The sequence below is a fragment of the Cupressus sempervirens genome, chromosome 4 (assembly GCF_028749045.1).
Source record: "Cupressus sempervirens isolate cs-2001-9-10 chromosome 4, ASM2874904v1, whole genome shotgun sequence".
Taxonomy (NCBI): domain Eukaryota; kingdom Viridiplantae; phylum Streptophyta; class Pinopsida; order Cupressales; family Cupressaceae; genus Cupressus; species Cupressus sempervirens.
The window spans coordinates 704601650-704626262 of record NC_143121.1 but is presented as its reverse complement, the minus strand read 5'-3'; the positions used below and the strand labels follow the sequence as shown (position 1 = coordinate 704626262).

The 24613-nt window shown below is 38.2% G+C and overlaps 1 protein-coding gene and 1 long non-coding RNA gene across 4 annotated transcripts in view; one reads left to right on the top strand and one right to left on the bottom strand.

Moving 5' to 3' along the window:
• LOC149563208 (uncharacterized) overlaps positions 1 to 24613 on the top strand; it is a 39210-nt gene that overhangs the window by 3942 nt on the left and 10655 nt on the right. The window contains exon 2 of the mRNA XM_089826578.1: positions 4078 to 5470. Coding sequence (XP_089682704.1) covers positions 5188 to 5470 — 283 coding nt within the window. The 5' untranslated portion in view covers positions 4078 to 5187. The remainder of the gene's footprint in view (positions 1 to 4077; positions 5471 to 24613) is intronic.
• LOC149563207 (uncharacterized) overlaps positions 3238 to 24613 on the bottom strand; it is a 100693-nt gene continuing 79317 nt past the window's right edge. For 2 of the 3 annotated variants that reach the window (XR_016364028.1, XR_016364029.1), the window contains exon 4: positions 12583 to 12871. This is a non-coding gene — a long non-coding RNA (uncharacterized LOC149563207). Of the gene's footprint in view, positions 3872 to 12582; positions 12872 to 24613 lie in introns of those variants that run through there. The other variant, XR_016364027.1, reaches the window with a different exon arrangement.

The following is a 24613-nucleotide window of genomic DNA, read 5'->3' as shown; positions in this document are numbered from 1 at the left end:
TCTCTTGCAATCACCCCATGCTTATCTAGTCTTGAAGAAAATATGTGCATAAATAGTATGCACACCCCTTGAAGCCACAAAAACTTCTTAAAAAAAAACCATTAATTATACCCTAGGAATATTGTAGCCCTTGTTGCATATAAGCAACACAGTTTCTGGCACCAATCATTTCAAGACGACTTCCTGTCAACACTAAGTTGCAGCATACATGCAACCCCATGGCCCATCTATACAATACGCTCATTCCATGTCACTAACCTTGAGCCACATACCATGTAAACATGTACATGCATAATGTATATACTACCTACCTGTCCTAGCACTCTCTAGTATTACTGCTTACAAACCCCAATAAGCAATCAATAATCAGCAATTAGAAATAGAAAATGATAATACTAACACCAAACAGTGCACTTTTTCAAAAGAATATCCAGATCTTTCTTTGTTGTCTCTTAATCTGCTTCTTATTCTCCCTACATTATTTATTATCACAAGGATGACTATGTTGTCCATGCCCAAAATTATTCCTTCCTCTTATGCAATTACCCCATTCTTACCTAGGCTTAACAAAAAATTGTGCAGAAATATTATTGTATCCCTTGAAACCACAAAAATCTGTGCAAAAATAGTTTCATATCCCTTGAAACAACAAAAATTTGTTCAAAGACTCCATCAATTATCTCCTAAGAACATTGTAACCCTTGTTACATTTGAGTAGCATGATTTGTGGCACCAATCTTCAGCACTAATCTGCAACATCAATGTAATCCCTTGGCCCATCTATAAAACACGCCTATTCCATGGCATTAACCCTAAGCCACACACCATGTAAACATGTACATGCACAATACATATACCTCTTGCCTGCCCAACCAATCTCTAGTAGTATTGCTTACAAACTCTCCAAAGAAATCAGCAATCAACAATCAGAAATGAAAAAAAATGATAATAATAACATCTAACAGATCCTACTTTGTTAATTCTTCATTGTCTTTTTATTCTCCATGCCTTTTTTATTATAACTGTAATTAACTCAAGTACTCAGTTTCTTGTGCAGAAGATAGATCTTAAATTCCAGAGCATGGCCCATCAAAACTTGGTTTCTAGGTTTCAACCCAATTATTGAGCCATTTCTATCATTTTCTAGTATGGGTAATCTTGCCATATATCTATACAATTGTGGATTGATGGTTGTTCCAAGTCTAAGGTATAGGTAACATTTTAGGCAAATTTTTTAAATTGAATCTAAAACAAAATGGTCTTCCTTGCCTAGTATCTAGGTGGAGATAGATTAGGTAGAGGGCTTCCTAAAAAAATATGGCTTAAGGTTAACGATAGAACATGGAAGCCAGTGATAGATTATGAGTGCATTTATTTCTGGTGCAGGAAAGGTTTTCAGTTGTCAATTTTGCTTCTGAATGCAATGTACCAAAACATAACTCCAGTAAACAAGTTGTGTGGTTTAAAAAAGCATGTTTGCTCACCTTAATGTCAAACACAGATGATACATCCTTCATCAGCTGATTTGGATTCTTCTTCTGCAACATGTAAGAAGCTTCATAACAGTTGCTCCACAAAGCAGCAGTCATAATTTAAGGCTATACCCCCTCCATCACTTTTGTACTCTCCTAACCTACCACAACTAAGGATGTGAATAGCTAAGGAAATTGGGCTAGATAAGGTGGAGGTAGCCAATGTAGTGATGGAGGTAATGAAAATGTGATGAAGTTTGGCTTGAGCAAGAGAAAGGTGAAAACTTTGTGCTACATGTTTGCTTGTCTCAAGCATAAAAGTAATAATAGATGCAACTTTACCTTACAAGGCTCTTACTCCATACAGAATTCAAAACTCTGTGTGACCCACTATAATTTTACCAGCTGAGAAATGGGGTATCGGCACTCATGTTCCTCAATCAATATTATATTCTATCAACTAATCCCCTTCCTCTTTGTCTATTTCTTCCAAATATGTGGATGAGAATGCTCAAGTCTAGACTAAAGCAAGCAGAAGGAAGATGAAGGCAAATAAGCAATCTCGAGGTCATAAAGTCACATGGAAGACGTTGTATTGTAACTTACACATGAATAAAGCAATTTTTCCTGTGCAAATTTTCTAATTTCTCACTTTTTTAAAGGCATATATGGCCATGTACTGTTAGATGATGAAATGAGACTAATTTTATTTGATAGAATAATGATTCTTCTTCCATTTGCAACAAGTTTGGGTGAATTTCATTAAGTTTTGAGGGAATTATGAATGTTTTAGTGGCTGCAATTTCCAGATCTTCCTGTAACAGTCTGATTGCATCGTTTTGTACAATTTTGTATGGATGATCCATGATCTAAAACTTATATCGTTGGATAAAGAGAAATTTATCTTTAATATGGCGGTGGTTTGAGGACAATTCATTAACTATTGAGGGAGATATTGCATTTTTTCTGAAATTAGTTCTGAAACCCTTGCCAATGAGGATTTGTGAACTAATTTGGCAATTTAGGTTATGATTAATTGTTGGAAAATTCTAAAAACCATTAGTTTGAAGGATTTTGGGACAATCTAAAAGACTATGGTGGTAGCAGGGTGAATAAATGGTGGTTTACCCATGTTTAAGGAAGCCCTAGGTGAGTTATTGGTAGTTTGCAAGCACAAAAGGAGGTATGAGTTTTAAGTTTTGAACAAGTGTTATTGTGGCTGGGTATTTAATGGCTTGGGAAGAATATATCGATCTATTGGAAGATGTTTAAGGGGTATTTGGAAATGACACTTATAATAATGCCTCTTGGATCAAGCCAAAATTGGCAAAGAATGAGGGTTTGATGATTAGGTAACTTGATGGTTGTTTTAACTTTTTCCTGATAAAAATGATGGATTTAGTCTATTGCCAACATTTTGAGAGAAATGGAATAGAATTTTTGAATTAGGCCTTTGAATTTCTCATAGATGCTTTGTAAAACAAGCCTAATTGGGCCCTCAAAACTATTATTAGGCCATGATATCTTTATAGCCCTGCATCTGAGTCCATTCATCTCTGAATCTCCAAATTTGATGATCATCCTCACTATTAATTGCTATATTCAAGTGTCTGATTTTCCCAATATGTCAGGAAATAACAATACGAATTATGAGTACAGTAAAATAAGCACATACAGTGCTGAAAGTGAAATTGCACCAACTCTGTCTCCCAATTTGAAAACAAACATTAGGTTTTTTATGATAGTTCATTCAGAAAGAAAGGGATAATTCAAGTTAGAGACTGAAATAAGTCGGATCAAAAATCCAAGATAATCTGGAGCTGAAACAAAAATATTAACTTAATGTCTAGGATATAAACCCCCACAAAATAAAACTACCACCTACACCCTTTCTATAGCAGAGGAATAGGGGATATTTAACACAAATCTTGTTGTCCTCCTATGAAAATTGGGTACAATCTGGCCCAAGCCATTGAGGAAAGCATGTAAGTTTTTATGTGCAAAAAGCTATTTCAAATAACGAACACACTATAGCATCCCTTCAGGACATTTAGAAAAGGACTTTATAATACAGTAACCAATACCCATACTCTAGAAATCCAAAGCATGCAATAACATTATACGTGCTTATATTGTTATAATTCTGCCTAATGCCACAAAATGAAATCTTGTATTATATTACAGAATGACTTCACAATACTCAGTAATCAAGAGATCCAGTTGACATGATCACAGAACCTAAATTATGGGAGTCCTTTCTGGTTACATATTCCTCAGAACCACTGCTTGTCTGCCTTTGAGTGGGAATTGAGCTCGGTAGCTCCAACCCTTCCTGACTTATCTTCTATACTTCTGAAGGTGTGAGTATTTTAATGAACCAAACATTGTTCACAAACTCCCTGACACATGCAATGTCAAATTTCAATATATTAATAAAGTACTAGAGTTTAACTAATTAAATTAGATAATGGAAATTTATAATTGAGAGTTGGTAAATGAAAACTGATCAAATTTCAACATTAATAAACTATTAGGCTCTACTGATTGAGAACAACGAAAAGCACAACTCAATTAACCAACTGTATCTTGATTTTGCATTTAACAGGTGTCAAGATCACATACTCCCAAGGATCATCTCTAAGGATAAGTGCATCATTCTCCTTATCGACAAACACAAGCTGCCAGCCTGATCTTAAAGGGTCCTCAAGCTGGCCTTCTAGGCCAAACATGCGGACAAGTTCACTTTGCAGTTCTGGATAACTGTTGAAATGTGTGACTTCCAAAGACCTCCCATTTGACCCTTGTAATTTATTACACCAATATCTTTCTTATGGTTTGTTACATAAAAGTAATCATTATGATAAACAAGATATGCAATGACAAGAGCAAGAAATCACTTTTATGAAGGTTCTTGTAGGTGGATTCATCTGTCCCAAATCCTCTGCAGAAGACAAGAGTCCACTTTCATCCCAACAACTAGAGACACCCTTGTTTGAGTTCAGTGGAAAATATGAACCAGATGCACAAGTAAGTGGATTGAAGAAATTAGAAACATTAAATGGCATCATCACCTCGGTCCTCAAGTTTGATAACGTGCTTGGAACAATAAAAGATGGTGAATCTATGTTGACACCAAACAAAGGATGACTCTGAGATCCGGATGTAGTCCATCCTGCTCTGAAGGGCAGTCTCTTGACGGAAAATGAGGCAATGACATAGAAGGTGTGGGAATATGCGACTATCCTAAGGATTCAGTTTGAGCTGTAACACATTGACCTCTGGATGGAAAAGGGGCTTCAACTTGTCCACCTGAAAGGCAGGATGCCAAATTATTTGATAACCGCTTTTGGACCCATGAACCAGAAGAAAGCTGGCATTCTCTAGAAATACCAGGTGTTAGGGTTCTCGCAGGCTGCTGCACTACAAGATGGTTCTGAGTGGTTCTAGACAAATTCAAATAATGAGAACTTTCTTCTACAGTCAAAGAGCTCAATATATTTTGAAGAGGAGACATGCTTGAAGTTGTGACAGATGAAGAGAAATTTCCATTAGCCTCTCTAAATACTGATGGTGAACACACGGATGAAGGAAAACTAAGCAGTGACTGCGATTGAGATGACGGAAGCTGTTGCAAAGCACCACCAACATTTGGAATTTGAAAAGACTGTTGGCACTGTTTTTGCTCAGACAAAGATTGTTGTTGATCGTTAAAAGAATGTTGCATCTTATGCTACAAGTATTTGTTGTGAAGATGAGCTTTGCTGTAACTGCTGCTGCAAAAGATGGCTTTGAGGCAACTGTTCTTGTAAATTCTGAGCCTGCTGCTGGAGGATATGTTGTTGCTGTGACTGTTGATGTTGAAAAATATGTCTTGGTATTTTGGGACTTGCTCTACACTGAAACTGCTGAGATGGTTGTTGCTGTTGTTGAAACTGCGACAACTGTTTTGAGGGATCAACACCCCTCATTTCCTGAAGTGCTGCAGCAGCCATTGACAGGTAAACATCTGATTGCACCCCCAGTACAGAAGAATCAAAAACCCGGCTGCTTTAAAATGTTTCTGGCTCTTAGTATTTATCTGGCCAGTAAAAAAGTGCAGTCTTATCAAAATATTATGACGAGTTGCTGATTTTGATAGGCATGGTTGTTTAGTTTTGAGACAAGATTGACACTATATGGCCCATGATTTAATCTCTCATCTACATATATAATTAGTTTATTGGTCATTTCAATCTTTATGAACAATGATCATAATGTAACTCTTAAAAGTCACTAGTTATTAATCAATCACTGACATATTTTTAGTAATGTCTGCATTTAACATGCCTTGGTTGAGGTTGCCTACATATGCCATCCACCTAAACATTTGTAAGCAATTATGTTCTTTCATTATTATTATTTTTTGGTCTGTGACAAGTGGTCCAATCTTTTATATTATAATGTATAGAAAAATGTTGTATTGTCTATATCTGAAGTACGTCAAGAAGTTCAATAAGTCCTCCCTAACTACAGAGCAACCATATGTATACTGATGTATGACCAATGTGGGCAAAAATGACAAGCTTTGACAGCTTTGTATCTATTTCAGTGTTCACTACTTCAAGCAGTATAGTTCCATCTTCATCATCTAGCCAAGATAGAAGTGACACATATGGCAACCCGTGGCTACCCAGCCAACTAAATCTCATCATATATAAAGAGAAAAAATAACACACTAAGTGTCCCCTTGGTAAGTTATGCTATTTAGTGTTCTGTTTAGATGTTTCCCATATGACAAATTTTAGAAAATTAATGCCAGTACATATTCTGTCTACACATTGTCTCAAAAAGTCCTTCAGTTGGTCCACACTTTTCCATCTAGACTCATGTAACTCGTAGATGTATCTTAATTGTAGTAACAATGTTTTTACAAGTTGGCGAACTGACTGGGTTGAAAAGAAGTCCATTGGCATAATGCAATCTTTAATTTGGAATGCTTTATCTAACGGGTATCTTGTTTGGGAAAGTGGGGATTTTGTCTTTTTGGGAATACTGTTGCAATGAATGGATGTGTGGCAGGGACTGTTATAATAGTTAAAAAGATGACCTTCTGGGTGGTTTCACATGATCGGTATACATTTCCCTCTGTTAGAATATTCACTTCTTTTTATTCCCTTGCATATGGGAGAGTTTTCTTGGTTCAAACTAATTCATTTTCCCTTCATGCTTCAGTGGCTTCTAGCCAAATATGGGCCGAGAGAAAAAGTGGAATAGTTATAGAGTTTTACTTTTAAATCAGTTGACTATAGTTCTTGAAATTGTAAATCTTTTTCACACATTCAACTCATTTGATCATCGAATCCCAATGCTAATGTGATGAACCTCCTTATAGCAATATCGTGAGAATGCTCGAAATAACAGAATATAAAGTGATAGCAGAACTCAGAATGAATCTACTGATCGCAGGCCACTTCGAGGGGGTAACCTCCTTTGAGCAAGCTCAATACAATAAATTCGTCCGTGCCCATCAAGGGCCTCAACCTATTCTTATATACTGAGTACGATTTAGAAAAGTAATACTACCTATGCATGTGGGATAATAACATATACTCACGGGACGACTTACAAAGCATATGCGTCCAACAACACTACTCTAACAAAATAGACAGAAGGAACACACAGGTTCCTAACATCCCCTCTCCCTTAGAAAAAAGCTTTGTCCTCAAAGCTTAAGGTGTGGAAATTGTTGTTGAATCTGAAGAAGGGGTTCCCAGGTAGCATCCTCTGGTTGCATGCCATGCCACTGAATCAAGACCTCAGAGATGGAGCGAGAGCGAAGCTGGCGAGTGCGCTGGTCAATGATTGCCACCGGCTCCAGGATAATGGATCCTTCCGTATCCATTTCAGGGAGAGTAGTTTGTGCTCTGACAGTGGTACCCAGAACTTTCTTTAGACAAGAAACATGAAAGACTGGATGAATGCGGGAAGAAGGAGGAAGTTCCAGTTTATAAGCAACTGAACCAATCTTCTGCAGAACCTTATAAGGCCCATAAAATTTTGGGGCCAGCTTATGACGCCCTTTCAGCTTTAGGGAGGATTGTTTGTATGGCTGTAGACGAAGAAAAACCATATCCCCAACTTGAAATGAGCGCTCAGAACGGTGTTGATCTGCTTGCTGTTTCATCCGATTACGAGCCATGTGAAGATTATCCTGTAAGGTACGAAGAATCTGATCCCTGTTGCGGAGAACTATGTCAACTGCCTGGACTGGTGAGCTGTTGGGAGTGTAGGGAAGGAGCACTGGAGGTGCCTGACCATAGACTGCTTCATATGGAGTCATTTTAGAGGCAGTGTGGTAAGAGGTATTGTACCACCATTCAGCTAAAGGGAGCCACTTGGCCCACTGATGTTGCTGTTCGGAAGTGAAGCAACGAAGATAAGTTTCCAAGCATTTATTGACAATTTCAGTTTGACCATCAGTTTGTGGGTGATAGCCCGAACTCATCTTCAGTTTGGTGCCAGTTTTCTGAAACAGTTCAGTCCAAAAATGACTGGTAAAAGTTGCATCACGATCAGAGACAATGGAAGAAGGGAGTCCATGAAGACGAAATATCTGGTCCATGAAGATTTGTGCAACAGAGGAGGCAGTATAGGGGTGGCTGAGGGCACAAAAATGACTATATTTCGAGAGACGATCAACCACAACCAAGATCACTGTCTTGCCACCGGATTTAGGAAGCCCTTCAATGAAATCCATAGAAATATCAGTCCAAATCCGTGTAGGGATGGGCAATGGTTCGAGCAAGCCAGGAAGGAAGGTCGTTTCACCCTTGTGGCGTTGGCAAGTATCACATTCAGCCACCATCTGTTGAATTGTCTGTTTCATCCCTTTCCAAAAGAAGTTTCTCCTTGCTCGCTCATAAGTTTTGAGGAAGCCTGAGTGCCCTGCTGAAGGAGAAGCATGGAGTTCATAAAAAATAGCCTGATGTAGAGCTGGGTTCTGAGGAAGCACTAGCCGACCCTTGTATCGAAGAGAAGCACCATCCCAAGAGTAATGTGGTATAGCAGAAGGATTATTGGCTAGCTGGTGAATGATTTGAGATAAAGAAGAGTCACTGTCATAGCCCTGCTGAACAGACGCTAACCAATTGGGAATGGGCATAGAAATAGCGGAAAGGGAAGCTTGATTATCAAATGTGCGAGAAAGAGCATCTGCCACAATATTCTCCTTACCCTTCTTGTAGGTGATCTCATAATCATACCCCATGAGTTTGCTGACCCATTTCTGTTGTGTAGGAGAGGATACCCGTTGTTCCAGGAAGTATTTCAGACTTTGGTGATCGGTTCTGATGCAAAAATGACTCCCTAAGAGGTATGGCCGCCACTTCTGTACAGCATGCAAAATAGCCATCATTTCTTTTTCATAAGTAGAGAGGGCTAGATTCTTACCAGAGAGGGCTTTGCTAGTGAACGCAATAGGATGGTCATCTTGCAGGAGAACAGCACCCAATCCATTGCCGCAAGCATCACTCTCAATAGTGAAGGGTTTGGAAAAATCTGGCATCGCGAGAACAGGTGTACTGCACATAGCCTGTTTCAGTTGTTCAAATGCAGTCTCAGCAACAGGGGTCCAGGAGAAGGCATCCTTTTTTAACAGAGCTGTCAATGGTGCTGCAATTTTCCCGTAATCTTTGACAAACTTGCGGTAGTAGCCAGTCAACCCCAAAAAACCCCGAAGGCTCTTGAGAGTTTTAGGATGCGGCCAAGTTTTCATGGCATCTATTTTTGTAGGATCCACCCGCACTCCATGGTGTGCAACAATATGCCCGAGATACTCCACTTCCTCCTGGCCAAACACACATTTAGATAGTTTTGCACAGAGTTGATGATCAGAGAGACGTTGCAAGACAAGCTCCAGATGATGGAGATGCTCAGCCCAAGTTTTGCTATATATGAGGATATCATCAAAGAAGACCAGAATGAATTTCCGGAGGTATGGTCGAAATATGTTATTCATCACTGCCTGAAATGTTGAAGGAGCATTCGTGAGGCCAAAGGGCATGACTAAAAATTCATAGTGACCATCATGTGTGCGGAAGGCAGTTTTAGGTATATCCTCCTCATTAACCCGAATTTGATGATACCCAGAACGAAGATCTAACTTGGAGAAAAAATGAGCCCCATGAAGTTCATCAAGAAGTTCATCAACAACTGGAATGGGAAACTTGTCCTTTATAGTGAGATGATTAAGTGCTCGGAAATCAATGCAGAGTCGCCATGACCCATCTTTTTTGTGAACAAGCAGAACTGGAGAAGAAAAGGAACTGGTACTAGGGCGAATAATACCTTGCTTCAATAAGTCACGGACAAGTATCTCGATTTCGGTCTTCTGATGAAATGGGTAGCGGTAGGGCCTGATGTTGGGCGGAACCCTGCCAGGAAGGAGCTGAATACGGTGGTCCTCTGGACGAGAAGGAGGTAATCCCACAGGTTCAGCAAATACACCAGAATACTTGTCCAAAATGTGTTGGAGATCGGCAGGAGTGCTAGAGACTGCTGATGGCTGCATCTGAATGGAATGGAGCTGAGCGATGACACCATGTGAATTCTTCTTAAGAAGTTTTTCCATACGGTGTGAACTGATGATGCTGAGAGACCCTGGTTGTAAGCCTTTCAAAGTGTGTTGGTGCCCCTCGGCTGAAAACTGCATCCAAAGTTCAGCAAAATCCCAAAGAATGGGGCCAAGAGTGCGTAACCATTGGGCACCCAAAACCACATCACAGCCACCTAAGGGTAAGGCAAACATGTCAGAGCGCATGTTATAATCGCCAATAGAGAGACGCACATTGCGACATTTCCCTTTACAAGGTAAAGTGCCCCCATTGGCAATCATGACTTCAAAGCTAGAGCAGGGATGGATAAAGCAATCAGCCTGTTTGGCTATTCGTGGATCAATGAAGTTATGAGTGCTACCAGAATCAATGAGTATAGTAAGAGGGATCTTCTTGAAGAAACCCTGGACCCGCATGGTTTGTGGAGTAGTGACTCCTGCCAAAGCATGGACAGATATCTCTGGTGGAGCTTCTGGTGAAGGAGGTTCAAGCTGGTGAGGCTCAACCTCATCATCCACTGTTTCCTGAGCATCTACATATTCTTCCAGTTCCGGTGGAGAATCCACATCCAAGAGATAGAGCTTTTGCTGAACACATCTATGGCCCCGAGACCATTTCTCATCACAATTATAACAAAGCCCTTTGTCTCGCCTGACTCGCATCTCTGTTTCAGACAAGTGCTTGATCGGAGTAGTTCTGGGAGCTGGTATGACTGGAGGGTTGTGAGAACCTGTATTTCTGAATGGAACAAAATTAGATCTGGAGCGTTGTAGAGCACTAATCTTGTCTTCTGCTAACTTAGCCAACCCAAGGGCTTCCATCATTGTAGTAGGTCGAAACATTTTGACTTCTGAGCGAAGTGCATCCTTCAGACCACTAACAAAACAACTACGGAAGAATTCATCAGACAAGCCCTCTGTGTGATTAGCTAATTTTTCAAACTCTGTCTGGTATTCTCTTACAGTGCCTGTTTGACGCAGTTTAGTGAGTGCTCCTGTGAAATCATCAAAGGAACTAGGGCCAAAGCGCTCCAAAATGAGGGTGCACAATTCTCTCCATGTTGGGCCTACATTAGCCTTGATGTACCAACGGAACCATTGAAGAGCTTCATGTTCCAAATGAAAAGATGCAAGGGGGACTTTGTGGTTATCCAAAGTATTATGCAAGCTGAAATACTGCTCTGCCCTATAGATCCATCCAGTCGGATCAGAACCATCGAAGCGTGGAAAATCAAGCTTTGGTCCATGGAAATTGCCAGAAGAGGACCCAGTATCTCCTGAATGGTTTCGGCTCATGGCTGACTGCTGAAAGTTAAGACCCAGAATTTTGTCATCCAGATCTTGAAGTTTGGTTTTGAGGGATGCCATTTCTTCTTCCATGATTTTTGCTCCTGTACGCGTAACAACCATAAAGCAAGGTTTTTTTTTTTTTTTTTTTTTTTTTGGAATGGGTAGAAGATGAGAAACAAAAACTTTTTTAGTTACGGCAAACTTGGATTTGGGTAAAACTCAGATAGGAAATGGGTGTTCGACGGGTGGTGGGAGACTATCTGGGGACAAGGGAAACAGAAAAATGAGGATTTCAAGGGTAGGGAGGCGAAATGAGGCGAACAGTCCAAGAGGGATAAGGGAGCAAAATGAGGAATTGAATCTTGTGGCTCAGTTTGGTGGCGATTGGATGAGAGGTGAAAAAGATAGGGCAAACCCTAAAATTAGATAAATGAGGGATTTAGGGCTTTGATATGTAAAATTTGGGGTTGGGTCGCCAAGGAAGGAAGTATGCGAAATGATATTGCAGACGTTCTGCGGAAGTATGAGCAGAAACAGAAAGCAAACAAGGAAGCTACGACTAAAAAACAGAAAAATTTTTACTCTCTTTTTTTTTTTTGAACAGTCGACTTAGAAAAATTCACTCACAGACAGAACAACTGAAAAGAGTTATTGCAATAACAAGAGATATTAGAAGTGAGAGGAACCTGAAGGCCACGACAGAAAAAAAAAATTTGATGTAATTTCCACCCAGCGAGCCCAAGAGAGTGCTCTGATACCAGATGTGATGAACCTCCTTATAGCAATATCGTGAGAATGCTCGAAATAACAGAATATAAAGTGATAGCAGAACTCAGAATGAATCTACTGATCGCAGGCCACTTCGAGGGGGTAACCTCCTTTGAGCAAGCTCAATACAATAAATTCGTCCGTGCCCATCAAGGGCCTCAACCTATTCTTATATACTGAGTACGATCTAGAAAAGTAATACTACCTATGCATGTGGGATAATAACATATACTCACGGGACGACTTACAAAGCATATGCGTCCAACAACACTACTCTAACAAAATAGACAGAAGGAACACACAGGTTCCTAACAGCTAATGACTTATTTAAAACAATGAGAGTATTTGTTTATGTTGTTATTGCTTATATTTATCTAGATTATATATTTCTTGGTCAAATTTCACACATGTTCAAATGGAGGAAAACATACATGCTTATTACTTTTAAGTAATTCTTAGAAATGCATTAAAGGAAAAGTATTTTATTCATACTGAAATAATATTCAATGTTTGTATGATGGAACAAATCATGATAGAAATAAAATGCTGAAAGTAAATTTCTCCCACACATTTGACTGTGGGAGTAGTCCCTATGTGCTGATATACACCTATATTCTACTGAAATCAGTAACATGAAAGAGGAGTAAAGGGAGAAAAAGGTCATGGGCACCGGTCATTGCCTGTAATGACTGGTGAAGTGGCATCCATCTTTTCTCTGTTCTGGATCTCGCCCTTTCCATGCTTCCAATCCCTGCATCCACAAAAGAGAATGGGTTAGAAATGGATCTAAGTAATGCTGATAGCTCACTTCATCTCACTTTCATCATCCTACACGCTATTTATCTCAGTAAAATACAGGCATACATCAGCAGATAGAGAAGCCAATCACGAAAAATAAAAGTATTAAAGGGACAATTCTTTTTGTTTTGAAACCTTTTACTTATAAAAATTGGTGAAAACAGGATAGTCCTAGCAGGTGGGATTGGTATACATACAAATAACAGCAAATGAAACATTAAAGGGATGAACTTTTAAAGTTTTGAAACCTTTTGTTTCGCTAATACAGCAAGAATGAAAGCTACAGCAAGAGGTTATCTATCACAACAAAAAAAAAACCATTTTCAGCCAGTAGGAAAAATGCGTCATACAAGTCAAGATGCAAACAAAAGCAAGATAATACTAATCACTATCAATAAAATGAAACTTACAGGAAGTCTAGTAAAGGCACAATGTTGGGAATGGGGAGAAAATAATGTTGGAAATGAAGCAAAACCAGACTGGAGGGCATTGGATTCAACAAAGAATCCTACGAAGAAGGCAAAGGCTCCACAGGTCTGAGTTACTAAAATGGCCAGAAGCTACAGGCAAGTTGTGGGAGTTCAACTTTTGGATCACAATACACTGAGACAGCCGGCAACACTAACGTAATGCAGAACACCATCACTGTTGGTAAAGTAATACAATAAATGAGAGCTTCAATGAACATATTCAGACCCTTATAACAGAACAAGGAACGAAAGAGTTATCTGGTATTTTTGGTATGTCACAACTAACTAAGAATGGAGATGAACTTGAAAACCAGATTAAGAAAGCAAAATCAGATCAGAAGGTCGATTGTTTGATTAGAGATGAGCAAGATTACTGATGAACTATCAAGGAGCAGTTCGAGTGCCTAATCATGTGCATGAGAGCTTGTCTAAAATGAGGAAAGTAAAGTAAACTCTTCATGAGAATGGTGTTGCCTCATAAAATAAGAACATTGCAGTAACTTTAAACATATCAGGGAATATGGGAAAATGATTATGGCGCCCTCTTTTCATAGCTTTCCAACAAGAAAATGTTACCTCCATATGTCAGAACAAAACCAGTAACAGAAATCTGCAATGAATGAGTTACTTTCAGAAAAGAATCATAGTCTCCAAGAGTTCAACCAAATACAGTCAATATGAAGTTCCACATATCTTGAAACTGTTACTAAATACAGCAGCAAATTTGACATCCAAATTAACAGATCTCAGAGAAAGGAAGAGGAAGAACCCACAAAATGGTAAAGGTGTTTTCCAAAAGATGTAAAAAAAAAAACCAGTCGGCATGTTATTTATTTTTATTTTTTTTATATACCCATGAAGTAAACAAAGTTCACAAGGAAAAAATAGAGAAGTATTTTCACTTACAGTAGAGAACAACAAAGAGCCACATTTTTCTTGTTTTCAAATGCAAAAAATGGGTCTCCTAACGTTCAAGTTCTCCAGTCTGCTACTAGAGTCCACAGCCATAGAGAGAGAAAAAAAATGGCATTCAAAAACCAGCTGGGAAAGAAGATATGTAAAAAAGCATGGAGTCGGCTTTTGCAAAAATAAAAGAAAAAGAAAAGGCACCATATTTCATACCATGAGCCCGTGAATCTCCAAGCGTCTTAACAGCAAAGATAAAAAAAATGGTGTAAACCCAACAAAAGAGAGGAGTGAATGTTTCATGCCGTCCAAAACCCACAATAAAAAATGCAGGTTCAGCTTTAAACAACATCAAATCACCAGTCGACGGCCTGAGAAACCCTTTTTTTTTCATGTCAAGGTCGAGAATGTACCAGACATCTACCAAAAAGCACATTTCGACATCAACTTACAGCAGATAATCAATCGGCTCTCAATAAAAACCCTCCATTTTTTCATGCCATGAGTCTCAAAAATACTACATGGCGTCCAAACAGCAAAGACACAAGGAAATTGGTGTTTTACAACAAAGAGAATCACAGATCTAAGCTTCAGACGGCTAGGGTTTCACAATAACCCTATTGTGTTGCTTACACATTCTCATAACTCCAAAAGACGAAACAAAACTCTCAACTCTTCCTTCTATGAATTCCTTAATTGCATTTTACAAGATTTTGGGTCCAATGCAATGTAATATGGAGTTGTTTTTATGCAAGTTATTAAAATAATAGTATAGACTTTATCTCCTAAGTGTCTATATTATTATTTTAAAAACTTATTATTATTCATTGCAGTCCATATTATTAATATTATTATTTTTCTTTAGTTGAAATTTTAGAATCAACTATTAGATAATAATATATTTTAAATGCAATAAATAATAAACAAAAAGGGGAGAGTCTTGAGTTAAAAGAGGGTTGCATTATAATATCAAGTACAACTAGAAGTATCAAGCAGTTGAAGGGGAGTTGATATTTTTAATGCCAAATTTGAAGGGGCAGTCTCAGTTGATATTTTTAGAGACCCAATTCAGACTAAGGAGTTCAGAGTGCATTATGGAGTGATTTGTGGCAGTTTGGGGGTCTTTTTTAGACTTTTCTTATGCATGGATGGTAAAGGCTCAGTTTGAGATATTTGGAACATATTTTTAGAGTTTTTAGAGGTTCTTGATAATGAGTCAACTCATTATTTCGACCTAGTTTTCCTATTTTGATGGGCAGTGGTACTGTTGTTATATACCCCTCTTGTTTTTCAAGAAGGGGTTCAGATTTTGAGGAAAGAGGGATGCTTATGTGATTTTGTCCTTGGTATCTGTTTCTTCATTATTCTGAGCTATTATGCAAATATATTGTTCTTTGGGCCTTTGATTGGAATAAAGTTTTCATTGGAACCAGCTTTGGAGTAAAAGATTTGGTTGTATGCTTTAAGGTGATTGATGTTATTCAATTGTGTTTTCTTGATAGACTTTTTGAATTATGTCTTGTCTTGCATCTTCTTTCTCTGATATCTGTTTCATAGGTTTTGAGTTGTGTTTCCATTATTGATATATTCGATTGTGATTAGTTTCCTTTTGTATATTTTCAAATTCATAAACCTTCTCTTAAATTACTGATATGAATTAGTAGATCTTCAAACAGGAGTTTTTGTGATTATCTGTCAAAAACTTTCATTGTGTTTCAAGTATAACAGTGTTTTGTGTTATCAATCTTGGTGTATCACCTTATTTTAATCTGTTAGATTTTTCATGTTCAAGGTTGTCTTTTTACCCTTTTCCATATAATTTTTTCACGTCTCCATTAGTACAAGTAAGGTATCAGATATATCATATAGGAACTGACCTAGAATCCGAAGGTTCAACCAGGTCATAGGTTATCCACAACTTCTGGTTGATCCAATGTTTCTCCAAAATCGTTGAGAGTTTTAGGACTTAGAGCAAATCAGGGTGCAGATTTTGGAGATAACAATATTAATATAGTAAAATATTTGTACAGAGTAGACCATCCCAGTCTAATTTGTTGAACTATCCTTGCTATGTATTCATATGAAAGAGATTTCTTGAAACATAATGTTTAGCCAAGAGAATTTTATAGTATAAACTAAAGTTGAACCTATGAGTACCTATGGTGTCTTAAATGAGTGGATAGTTTAGACAAAAAAGTTGGAAAAAATCTTCTCATTAACCCATTGCTTTGGCACCTTTGAGCTGGCCATGTAAATTCCTATCACTTACATTCTAGTGTTGAATTATTCAGTATAACCAACAAAATGGTGTCATAAATGAGTGGACAGCTCAGTTAAAAAAGTTGGAATAGAGAGCCATCTTATACTGAACAATGCACCATCTTAATGTGATCAGTTCTCTGCTTCAGCAATACAAGAAAATAATCATCATTTCAAATGACCTGTTAAGGTATTGTTTTATGGCAATTGCTTTCACAAGAATATAAAATTCATTTGGAGATGACAAGTTGCATTTAATGTAAACTTTTAAAAGTATATTTACCTCACGATTGTCATCGGGCTTGTGCCAAACCAATTGAAAAATATCAAGTGTACGAGCAGAGCTGGAAATGAACATAAGTCCATAGTGCCAGAGCTCTTCCCCATGAGGTTTACGATTGCAAGTTTGACTAGCAGAATGCCAGAGCTCTTTCCCATGAGGTTTACTATGGCAAGTTTGACTGGGGCCTCTAAAATTCGGCCTTAATCATATTGAAATCATTGTTCCACTACTTGCTTCAAATCCATTGGATAATATTAGGGAAAATTGTTATGAAAAGAACTAAAAGATATGTTGCATTTAGTCTGTGTTGTGTATGTTAGTTGATGATACTTCAGCAATAAATAGGACAACTGATGCAAGAGCCTAAGGGGAATAGGGATGAATCCCTTCTTCAAGATTTTCTAAACTCTCTAAGTGGAGTTTCCCTTAGGTTCTTACACCTTTAATGATTTGTCTCCAATCCTTTATTCATCCTTCTAACCAAAAGTGGTTGAAGTTGTCATCTTCATGGATCAGCCCTTAAGGACTATCCTTGGTTCCTTGACCCCTTACTAGGCAATTTTGGAGCAAAACCCAACCAAGACCCTAAGGCTTGAATCATCACCAAACTTGAGTGGATTGGGTGTTTTTAGGATCATATGTGACCCAAGGAATCACTTCCATAAATTGGTTACACATTAGGAGGGTACTTCCCATGTAAACAAACACTAGTCTAATAGCCTTCTAAAACTGAAAAATTTTGGCCTTAAGTTTTGAAAAACCTCAAAGACCAATCAAACCAATTACTACTTTGAGTACCCTTTTGGGGAATACACATTAGCCTCAGAGGGTTTGGGATGACTCCACAACCAAATCACAAAACTCTAGGTTTTTACTCTAGGCTAGAGGGCTAATTAAGCTCCATTTACAAAGGAAGTACCCTATCCAGACTAGTTCCCTTCCCCAAACCACTTGAAACATTTAGGGGGTCATGAGAAAGTGTTAAGTCCAGGATTTCAGCCTCAAGGGGTCGATCCATGAAAAGTTATGCACTTGGTTGCATAAATATACATGGTGTATGCATAGAGATATACACCTAGGGCTCGTTGATTCTCTTATCTCCCTGCAAGTACATGAAAAGTAACAACATAATATGGAAGGGCATATGCGAAACTAACATTCCACCAATGGACATGATTTTTCCATGTTGGAAATGCCCAAAATCCACAAAAGAAGCCAAAACCCTTGATTTGCTAGCAAATCTGGAACAACATTCACAAAAGCTTAAGTATTTGGAGTTATAGACCAAATCAAAATATAATACCAAGTGTAAAAGCAAGCTAGTTGATAGGGGAATCCAAAATGGTGACACTCTTCAAGAGTTTGTCCGTATACACCCGTACAACCAGGCAGAACAACACAAAATGCAAGAAAATAGATAGATTTTATTGATTTGAGCAAAAAACTTACATCTTTTGCCTTCCACCCGCCTAGTAGGGCTATTTGAAGGCCTTCACCAATGGTTACAATTGGTTTTCAAGCCACTTGGTCATTTGGGGAGCATTTCTATAGTATTTTGCTAAGTTTGCAACTTTGCAACAAAAGTTGCTAAGCAACTTCATGACCATTTTTGCAATTTTTGCTCACAAGATCAATTTTTATCCTTGAGTAATCATAAATGATTCTTCATAGAAATTAACTATGAAAACACTCACGAGATACCAAAATTCCCAAAACTTTGAAGCCTATTGGGTCCTTTGACAATAATTGACCAAGTGGCTTATAAATGCCAAATCTTGGGACTATGTCTTACAAAGCGGACCAAAAGGTGCTATTTGACCCACTATCCTAAATGACTTAATGATTTTATCCTTTGGATGTTCCCAAATGTGTTGTATCTTTCAAATTAGATGGAAGGTGCTCTTGCATGAACAACATAGTAATTTGGTCAAATGCTCGGTACAGGTAAATGTGGAGACTTGGTGTATGTTAACTCAACATCCTTGAGAATCTTATTTCCTGTTGTTACTCCCTCAGGAAAAATCTTAAATTTTGCAAAGTGTTTAGGACTTCTACAAAAGTAGGAGTGAAGCTCACAAATTAGATCTTCAACTTTTGACACTGTAGGAAAACTACTTACAATCTTATATGCTAAATTCATTCGATGGGCTATGCAGTGTATGCCAAGCATGTAAGGTGCAATAATAGTTTGTAATCTTGCACAAAGACCAGTCCTTTGCCCTCGCATTACTACAGCTCCATCAGCTCCTACGCAGACTAACTTCTTTGCAATTGTCAAGTCATCCATACCAGCAATTTCATTCAAAACTTTCCTAACTTCTAAATATAAATTTTCTGCAGTTGAATTGGCCCTCATTTTACGAACACAAAGTATATTCGCTTGACGAACATGATCTTTTACAGTATATACATGCATACAGACCCAAGCAGTGTTATCTACCGTAGTGACTTCATCTAAGGATAATGAAATGAACTTGGATTCTTTTACTCTCTCCTGTACATTTTACTCTCTCCTGTACATTTTGCTTTTCCACCAGCAAGACAGCTTCCCATTTCCCATCCAACGTATATTGACCAATGTGACATAGGATAGTGAGGAACTCTTGAAAAAGATAATAAATTAATATATTCTGAAAAGTCTCTCATAGGACGCCCTCTAGATAGAATATGAAAAATAACACTCATCTGAACGGTCTTTGCCAAGTTTGCATCATTGGCTGCATGTTGAAGCCCATCCTTGATTGGACTGCCACTACTGCCACTACCAATTACCGCTATTTTCTTGAAATGCTCTTCATATTCTATGGCATACTTAACATGAAGGCATTCTTCCTTTGATTTCCATCTCACTACTACTACTTCCTTTCCATCTATGATTTGTTTTTCATAAACGTTACCAATATGTTTTTCTATAGTGTCGAGCTTTAGCTTCAACTTTTTCTCTTTTTTAGTTTTCCAAGTACAAATCGTACACCTACATTCTATTGGTGGTTCATCATTGTTTGTGACTGGTTCAATAAACCAGTACTTTGCTACCCAATCAACCTGGAAAGTCCTTTTCATTTCCCACTCCCACCCCATTTTTACATTCCTTTTTCTTTTCTTCCTACCAACATAAATATTATCTTCTGTTGTTCAAACATTGTTATCCTTGTTTGATGTATTTTGATTTAATTGAATAACAACGCGATCTTCTAGTGTTGGTGAGGTATTATGATTTCCTTCTGCACCTCTAGTTGCACAAGTTGGTGGACCAAAAACATTGTCAATTCCAAAGAAAGCCTTTATGGTAGTATCTCTAAGTTTTGGGCATTTTGATGTAAGATTAATCCCTTCACTGCCCTTGGGGGTCTTACCCTTGTCAACATGTAGCCTTCCATTGACAACCCCTTCAATTTCAATTCCCTAAGACTGAGCAATATTAGTTAGAGACTCACCCTCCCCTGACATCTCAATCTACTGACAATCCGTTTACTTCCCTGAGAATAAGCAGTATTACTTTCAGACTAGGAATTGAAACTTAAACAGAAAAAGTTAAATTTCAAATCTGATTTCTAACAATTGGTGAATTGACATTCCATGGCAAAGGAAATAAAGGTGGTCAATATCCATGCATGCAAGCTTTAAAAACCATTAACGTCACCACCAACTTGCAGCATTGCCTCCACTTTTTTAAAAATTTCTAATGAAAATGAGATACGAAAGGAAACTGTAGATAAGCTTCTTATTAAATTAAACTAGATAAACTCAAGGAGAGTATTTTACAGCACATACCACAACTTGTGGAAGCTATCTCTAGAGTCTGAGTCGTGCCCGTGATGTGTCCTGTGTTGCCAGAAATTCGATGGAGTGCCAGCGGTATTTAGTGATTCTCTCATTGCTTGGGCGAATTCAGGTTTATACAAATCAATTACCAATTTACCACACCAAACGAGCCGACTCCTCCATGGCAAAATGAAAGTGTGTTGGCGAAACGAGCTGACTCCTCCACTTTCCATAAGGTGAAACGAGCCGAATCCACGATAAAGTGAAACTGTGTTGGCGAATTCCCCCATACTGCATGAAATGGAAACTTGAAACTTGGCAAACATTACCCGATTAGCATTACTTGGTCAGTTGTGTAAAAGGCGAATACCGCCAAGAAAAAACTCAAATGTAAAGTTTGCCTTGGCAATTACTGAACCCAACAATGCTAGGCAACCAGGTAAACCCGACAAAGCTTGGCGACCAAGGAAACCATGGAAGGGATCACAAATCGCCAAAAATAACACCAGCAAAACCTTAAATTCGCCAAAATACGAAAATTCGCCACTATATTATACCCTACTACTAAGCTAGTGAGGGGTAATGCATTATGCAAAGTAATCGCGGAAAATAAGATCGTTGAAGAACCAGAAGAATTGGGAGAGAAGCAGTTAGTTATGGCTATAGGATTGCAGGACTCGGTTTGAGAATATTACTTATCCACTAACGTATGGAGAATGCCCTGAAGGCATGACGGCAAAGCAAAGAAGAGATCTCAAGTTGAAAGTGGCTAGATACGTAATTTGGGATGACAAATTGTTTAAGAAAGCTATAGATGGTACTTTTCTCAGATGCATAGACAAACAACAAGAAAACTTGTTAAGAACATTTCATGATGAAGCATGTGGGGGACATTTCTCATCTTCGGTCACGGCTATCAAAATATTGAGACAGTGTTACTACTGGCCCAGAATGTTTAGGGATGTCTACTCCTGGGTGTCAAAATGTGAAAAATGTAAGATGTTCACCGGGAGACCCCAGCTAGCCGCTTTGCCTCTCAGGCCTATCATCATTAAGGGTCCTTTCCAACAATGGGGCCTTGATTTCATTGGTCCTATCAATCCAGCATCCAACACTGGTCACCAGTATGTTATAATTGCAACTGATTACTTCACCAAGTGGGCAGAAGCCAAAGCAACCAAGAAAACTAATTCCGAAATAGTTTGTGAATTCATCAAGGAAAACATATTGGTTAGATTCAAAGTTCTCATCAAACTTGTAATGGATAATGCAACATATTTTTCTTTAGTTGAGATTACCGAGTTTTGTTTCAAGCATGGTATCACAGTCAGTCATTCATCTGACTATTTCCTGCAAGGAAATGGTCAAGCAGAATCTAGTAATAAGAACTTGATGAATATTGTCAAGAAATTGGTGTCAAACAATCAGAAAACCTAACACAAGAAGATTCATGAGACACTATCGGCAGATAGGGTGACTCCTAAGAGGGCAATTGGCATCTCTCCTTTTGAGTTAGTCTACAAGACTGAGGCTAATCTTCCATTAGCCCTATAATTGACTGTGAACAAACTGAGAACAAAAATTGAAGATGACATGTATAGAGACAAACTAGAAAAGAGGATTTTGTACTTGAGCAAACTCAAAGAGGAAAGAGAAGAAATCGTGGATCACACTACACAACACTAGATACACGTGAAGAGCTTGTTTGATAAAAGGCCGAGACTGCGAAAATTCATGGTAGGAGATAGCGTACTGTTGTGGGATAAGCGAAGAGCACCAAAAGGTATGCATTCATTGTTCATTAAGCATTCGAGAACAACTCATTTAAACTGGCATATCTTGATGGCGAAGTGCTACCCCTAACATTCAATGGTCAAGATTTGAAGCTCTACCAAATTTCAAATTGAAAACAGGTAACCCCTATAGTGTACTATAGTTACGTTTAGTTCCTGTTTATGTTTTCCTAGTTAGGTTTCTTTTGTTTCCCTTGTTTCCTTGTATTTCCTTACTTTAGTTTTGTTGTGTAGCCACCTTTTATTTTTGCGAAACCAGAGATTTTGAATTCATTACTTGGGTTCGGCTTACCCAAGTCCCTAGACAGAGCGAACTGTTGCCCCACTTTTCATCCTCTACCCAAGTAATCAAAGTGATTCATATTTGTGTTTGAGTCTAGGTATAAGACCCCTTAGGTGGAATGAATTTCTATTGGATTTCTCCATTTTCCCTTCTCCACATTCATAGCCTGTTGGTTTTCCCTTCTTGTTGAGTCGATCATACGAATAGCTTAGTGCCTAATTCGATGGATTCACATTGCTCATACAAAGATCATTTACAGAGTTATATCTGCTTGCAATTTAGCACTTTCTCAATAAGAAGAAAAGCTTGCGGAAATCCAAACATTGTCTTCTCCTCAGCGAGCTTTAAACCCATGAAGATGATTTCCTGCAAAGAGCACCAAACGATGCATTTGGATCAAAGTAAGAAGATGGTAAGGTGCCCTATGGCAAATTCATGCTTCCTTTACGTTTTTCCACTTTAGGAAATGTTCAGGATTGGTCACAACTTTCATAATCATTCCAAGCAGAAAACTGAAACTCAACTTCTCCTCGACGGGTTTTCAACCCATGAAGTCAGTTTTTTGCAAAAGGCAATTCTGAAGGAAAAGAAACAAAAGGTGGGTCCCTAATGAATTTTTGCACTCCCTCTTGACATGTCTAAACCTAAAGAATCCAATAATCTAACGGTAAACCAAAAAGGAAGCGTGGGCAAAGAAATGGAAATTGTCTTCTCCTCAGTGAGTTTTCAAACCATGAAGACAATTCCCCAAATTTTAAAGAAAATCAAGTTAATAGGCAGATTCAACCTACACTTTATGCATAAGGCATCTCAAGATGATAATAGAAAGAATCTAATAACTACAGGAAAGAGTATATGTGCCAGAATTCAACTCAGTGGATATTTTCCCACAAGGTAATCTATTGGTAACTTCATGAAACTTAAAGGAAAACAGGAAAGTAAGTATGGGAAGATAGAAAGTTACCGTTGGGCAAACAGAACAGTGAAAAGACACCGAGATATCTGTTAGAACCACACATTTACTATTTCAACGGATCTCTCCTTCAATCATTTGTGTGGCACAAATTCTGAAGATCAACAGATGAATTGAAGCTCCTATATAGATGGAAACATGAACAGTTACACAAACTACCGCTCTTTCTTGAGCTGATATTCTGTTAATTTGCATAACTTTTTCAAAAAGCCAGTATCTATGCATTTGTTATTCTTTTCCTTTTCTGGATTCAAAATTCATTTTCAAACAGAATGCCAACTAGATTTGTGGGTTTCAACTGATTGAACGAAATTAAGTCTTCACTACAAAATTTCACGGATACTTCTCTTCGCTTCTATGACATGCAAGATTTTTAGAAGAGAGTGAGATTAGAGCCAATCCATCCCATTACTGAGAAGCTTCGAGGGTGCGGGTTGGTTGAAGCAGTTAGTTTCCCGGTGGCAGTCCAAGCTCCGGAGTTGATCTATGAATGTATAAATTGTTATAACCCAGACACCATCCAAATTGTACTGCCAAATGACATAGTATTGATTTCCATTCACAGGCAAACTGTGGTGAATTGCCTACGAGTTCCAAAATGAGAGGAACTTTCAGATTTGACATTCGGAGGGGCCATTTCCGAGTTCTCCGCGAAGAAGATGATTTGGAGAAAGGAAATTATGCAGTCCTGGTTCCAAAAACCATGTAGCGCCAAGAGTAAGGTTCCTAAGACTCTGCTTAGGACTAATCTCAAACCTTAGATTGTCGACATCTTGGTCCTCTTACATAGATTGAAAGGTGAGGTAGAAGCTCTAAACTTTGTTGAGCAATATTTCTTTTTGGTGCAAGTCATCTACTCTGATACCTATTATATTGATTGGGCTCACGAGGTAAGCGAGATTTTGTCTAATGCTCGTAGTGCTGCAAAATTCTACAACACATTCTACAAGTCCTCCTTCCTCA